This window comes from Aedes aegypti, chromosome 3 (genome assembly GCF_002204515.2).
Source record: "Aedes aegypti strain LVP_AGWG chromosome 3, AaegL5.0 Primary Assembly, whole genome shotgun sequence".
NCBI classification, from domain to species: Eukaryota; Metazoa; Arthropoda; class Insecta; order Diptera; family Culicidae; genus Aedes; species Aedes aegypti.
In genome coordinates this window covers 183,634,293-183,638,600 of record NC_035109.1, presented here as the reverse complement: position 1 = coordinate 183,638,600, position 4,308 = coordinate 183,634,293, and the positions used below count along the sequence as shown (strand labels likewise).

The 4,308-nt window shown below is 41.8% G+C and overlaps 1 protein-coding gene across 1 annotated transcript; it reads left to right on the top strand.

Moving 5' to 3' along the window:
* The first annotated feature begins 1,662 nt into the window (after window positions 1-1,662).
* Window positions 1,663-3,112, top strand: LOC5577327 (transmembrane emp24 domain-containing protein eca). The gene is made up of 4 exons (XM_001656354.2): window positions 1,663-1,942; window positions 2,025-2,156; window positions 2,502-2,737; window positions 2,800-3,112. The coding sequence occupies exons 1-4, from the start codon at window positions 1,810-1,812 to the stop codon at window positions 2,947-2,949; spliced, it is 651 nt and encodes a 216-aa protein (XP_001656404.1). The 5' UTR covers window positions 1,663-1,809; the 3' UTR covers window positions 2,950-3,112.
* Window positions 3,113-4,308: the final 1,196 nt, after the last annotated feature.

Sequence of the window (4,308 nt, the reverse complement as noted above, 5' to 3'; positions counted from 1 at the left end):
TTTGTTGTGTTCCTTCGATCGTTCTGGACAAACATGGAAAAAGGGCCAAAGTTTTCTGTACATTTAATTTTCGTTTTTGTTGGAAAAAGTGAAATAATGCTATTGTGACATTACTTTTGAATAAGCATGAATAGCTTTTCAGGCGATTTTGTGTCACATTTGATAAAATGCAAAAATAAGTTTTAATCAATTACGCGCTTTTATCATGTTTGTCCATTGTTTTAGATCTGGGCTCACAGTGACAGTTCGTGACAGCAGAATCTCGGCTCACCTTGACGTACATAAATTTCGTATTGGTTTCTCCCTCCCACTCCATCAGCAAGCTCTGCTTCATAACCGGTTCATATATAACCACTGTTCTAAAGGGACCAGGTACCCGGAGGACTTTCGGAACGTGGCCAATGTGACCAAAAACAATTTAAATAGTCTCCAATACAATTGATTCGTAATATCTTGAAGTTTGATATGTCGCAATCCCTGTTGCATAACTAGTCTATATATGGCCACTTTTCTGAGGGGACCAGGTGCCCGGAGGACTTCCGGAACGAGGCCAAAATCAATTGATATAGTGTTCAACATACTTGCTTCATAAAATCATGAAGATTGATATGCCGCAAGCCGTCATCATCCGGTAAAAAACATACCCCACTGCACCCCGGAATAACTCCGGAACTATGGGGCCAATACCATGTTTTGTATGACATATGGAAACTATAGAAACGTGACCGGTTGCATTAGTGATAAAATTTTGAAAATCGCTTCAGAAATAACGAAGATTTTTTTGAGTCTTTTTACGAATGCTCAAAACGTATCAAGAGAGGAAGGGTTAATGACTATAGTGGTTATCACGCCCAATTGTATGGGTGCCTAGTGTAGATGTAGTTGTGAACCTTGGAGGAAAACAATATGCACTCTGTCTCGAAAAACACCCAGAATTCGGGTATACATTTTTTTAAATTGGGTAATATTTCCATATGCATTTTGATGAGTCTGGAACGCGTGTGCAAGTTTCTATGAGGAAAGCAAAAACAAACTGTGTATGACGAGCGTATGCTAGTCTACGTGTGTTCAAATGTCACTAAGCTCTATTTTCTATCTGCCTCTCCTTCATTCTGCTGTGAATATCTATCTTCTTCTTCTATATAAATAAAAATGGAATGGTGTTTGTATGTCACGAAATGGCTTACCAACGGGTATACACATTTGAATGATTCTTTCTCCGTTTTGTTCGTCAAGGGTTCCGACGTGTTTGTGTGTAAAAAAATCCCAGGATATTCACCGGGAAAGTTGGAGAAACGAGAGTGCACGAAACTGTCATTTTGTATGGGACGATCCATAGCGTTTTTCAACAGCCTACTTGATGGCAAAACGAAGTTTGCCGGGACCACTAGTTTACACTAAATGTCATTTCGAGTGGATTGAAGCTTAGCGATGCCTCAACCCAGGCGAATTGACTAACAGGAATAAAATTCCCTACAGAATGAAAGAGAGACAGATAGAAAAAAGTCATTATTTACTAAAATTTAGTAATTCTGTGACTACCCGTGTTTCTGAGTGAACCCAGCACAAAATGATTAAATGATAATTTAATCATCCTAAATGCACCTCTGCTATCGGCGGGCAATTACAAGTTTGAGCCCGCCTTAGTGACAACCTGCGTCCAAAAGCACTTTCCAATCTCATTGACGTGTCGTAGCTAAAAATATATTAATTTCCTACCAGCAGTGAAAATTATTCCGTAATTTTCATCTATTTTCCCACTATATTGGTGCACAAATAAACCGGAAAAGCAGCGTACTACAACCGGAGATGAATTGGCAACGTAATTTACTTCTACTGGTGGTGATTGCAGTGGAACTGTCCAGTGCACTGTACTTCCACATCGGCGAAACTGAACGCAAGTGCTTCATTGAGGAGATTCCCGACGAGACCACGGTCATAGGTAAGAAGAGGACAACTTCGGTTAAGGGAAGCGTTTCTAATCTCGGCCCTATGGGCGATACCATTTTTAATTGCCATTGCAGTTAACTACAAGGTCGAGCTGTATGACCCACGAAGCGGTGGATTTATGCCATCCTCTCCCGGCATCGGAATGCACGTCGAAGTCAAGGATCCGGACGACAAGACCATTCTTTCTCGCGTGTACAGCTCAGAAGGTAATTAATTGGTCTCCTTTGTATAATGTTTTTTCGCCAGAGCTGGTAGCCAATGCCGTTGCGAAATCAGTTCTCGTGAAATCTTGGGCAGTATTTACACAAAATCTAGGACATGCTTTTGTTTTGGAAGCCCGGGCAGAATTTTCAGAGACTAGGCCTAGATCACCCTAAAACTATTATTGTGTCATTTAACAGTGTAATTGAATTGCACGTTTAGTCACTTTTTTAAGAATCGTGAATCTCGAATCTGGTAACTGAAATAACTATTTTTGGAAGCACTTTTTTCTACCAGCCCTGCTTTTGTAGAATATGCCTTGAATCTCAGAGTCTTATTACATCTAACAGGTCGTATTTCGTTCACATCGCACACGCCCGGCGAGCACGTAATCTGCATGTACTCGAACAGCACTGCCTGGTTCAGCGGTTCCCAATTGCGGGTCCATCTCGACATTCAGGTCGGCGAACATGCCATCGATTACGCCAACGTGGCCCAGAAGGAAAAACTGACAGAGCTGCAACTGCGCATCCGACAACTTCTGGATCAGGTCGACCAGATTACCAAGGAGCAGAACTATCAGAGAGTAATATATCGCCATGCTTCTTTAGAATTCTCAATTTTTTGATTACTTTTTACCTTCCGCAGTACCGAGAGGAGCGATTCCGCCAGACTAGCGACAGCACAAATCAGCGGGTACTGTGGTGGTCACTGGCACAGACCCTCGTCCTCGTTACCATGGGGTTGTGGCAAATGAAGCATCTGAAGAGCTTCTTCGAGGCTAAGAAATTAGTTTAATAATTCGATCGTAATGTATTGAATGGTTCTTGTCGATGGCGTCCTGTGAAGCAGCCGGAATAGTGTTTAAACGTTAAGGACATCAAGAACAAAGAGTGAAAGTAATCTGTTTGTAAGATTCGAAATAAATTTTGAGATATGGGGGAGCCTGCCTTGCAATAAAGTATCGTTTTTTCAATTTAATCCTTCGCAAGAAAATAAAACCAGAAATCTTGCCTATTTCGTCGTTCAGCAGAAGCGGACATCAAAAACGTGATGCAGCTTCACTCTATAGAAACACTGAAGTTCTACGAGAAGCTCTACGCATTGTGCAAAAGCTTCCTGCTACAAGATGACATAAACAGAGAATAAGAAGATAGCAGCATCCTGACCGATCAAGGTGGGGTGGTTGGAAGGTGGAAGCAGTACAATGACGAACACCTGAATGGTGCGCAGGGTAAATGCATAGATGTCCGAGACCCAGATTGCTGTTCAACAGCTTACTTTTCCAGCCAATACCTACTTCACAAGTGGGGCATAACTTGCTAAGCAGAGCTTCTCTTTCAACTGCTAGAAACTACAAACTTTTTTTTACACGTTCGATTGGATCACTTCGTGGCTCATTCGAAAAACTATGAGTTAATCGTAGATATTTTTACATTTTTTTTTTAAACTTTGTATGTGGTATCCATCCTAATATAGAGGACTTATGCGCAGTGTTGAATTCTTGCGGCTGCTTGGGCACGTCAGGAGTTATTCATCAATATTAACATTAACAATATTAACCCGAGTAGCCTAGATAGCCGCGTAGTGTCAGTAGCGGTTGTTTCAACTGGCTAAGAATTAACACTACGGACTGCCTGTTCCGGTGGTAAAAGTCCACCTCACAGGTGACCCCTAATTTATGGTGTAATACGTACCGTGCCTAGGAATGAATGGTTAGGGGGTCTAAATAAATCCTAACCGCTAACGGAGCCTGTGGAGTACCAGGGCGCCCTCTGCAGTATTGTGCCCTTCCTGTGCTACCCGGAGCAATGGCGCAGGTGACCTTGTGTGTCTCCGAGATAATCGGCTGCTCTTCTTCAGTCTCTAGCCTGAGGCTAAATAAGGGTGGGATTATGAATATGTTGCTATTTAATTTAAATTATCACCTATATGGTTTCGCATTATGCGTTTTACACAGTGTATTCTGTGCTTTTTCGCCTTTGGCGACTTTCATTAGATACCGATCTGGTTTTTTCGCTGCTGGTCTTTTTCGTGCTGAGATTGCAAAAAGCTTAACCCTTCCTAGTTTTGGTAGTGGCTACGGTTAGGATAGCTCAGATCAATCTTCAGCATAAAAGAACAGCAACGATCAATCTTTGCAGACTCATACAAAAT

Coding starts and splice junctions, on each gene's coding strand:
- LOC5577327 (XM_001656354.2), top strand. CDS start 1,810: ATGAATTGGCAACGTAATTTACTTCTACTGGTGGTGATTGCAGTGGAA. Junction 2,157..2,501: donor TCGCGTGTACAGCTCAGAAG/GTAATTAATTGG, acceptor TACATCTAACAG/GTCGTATTTCGTTCACATCG. Junction 2,738..2,799: donor AGGAGCAGAACTATCAGAGA/GTAATATATCGC, acceptor TACCTTCCGCAG/TACCGAGAGGAGCGATTCCG.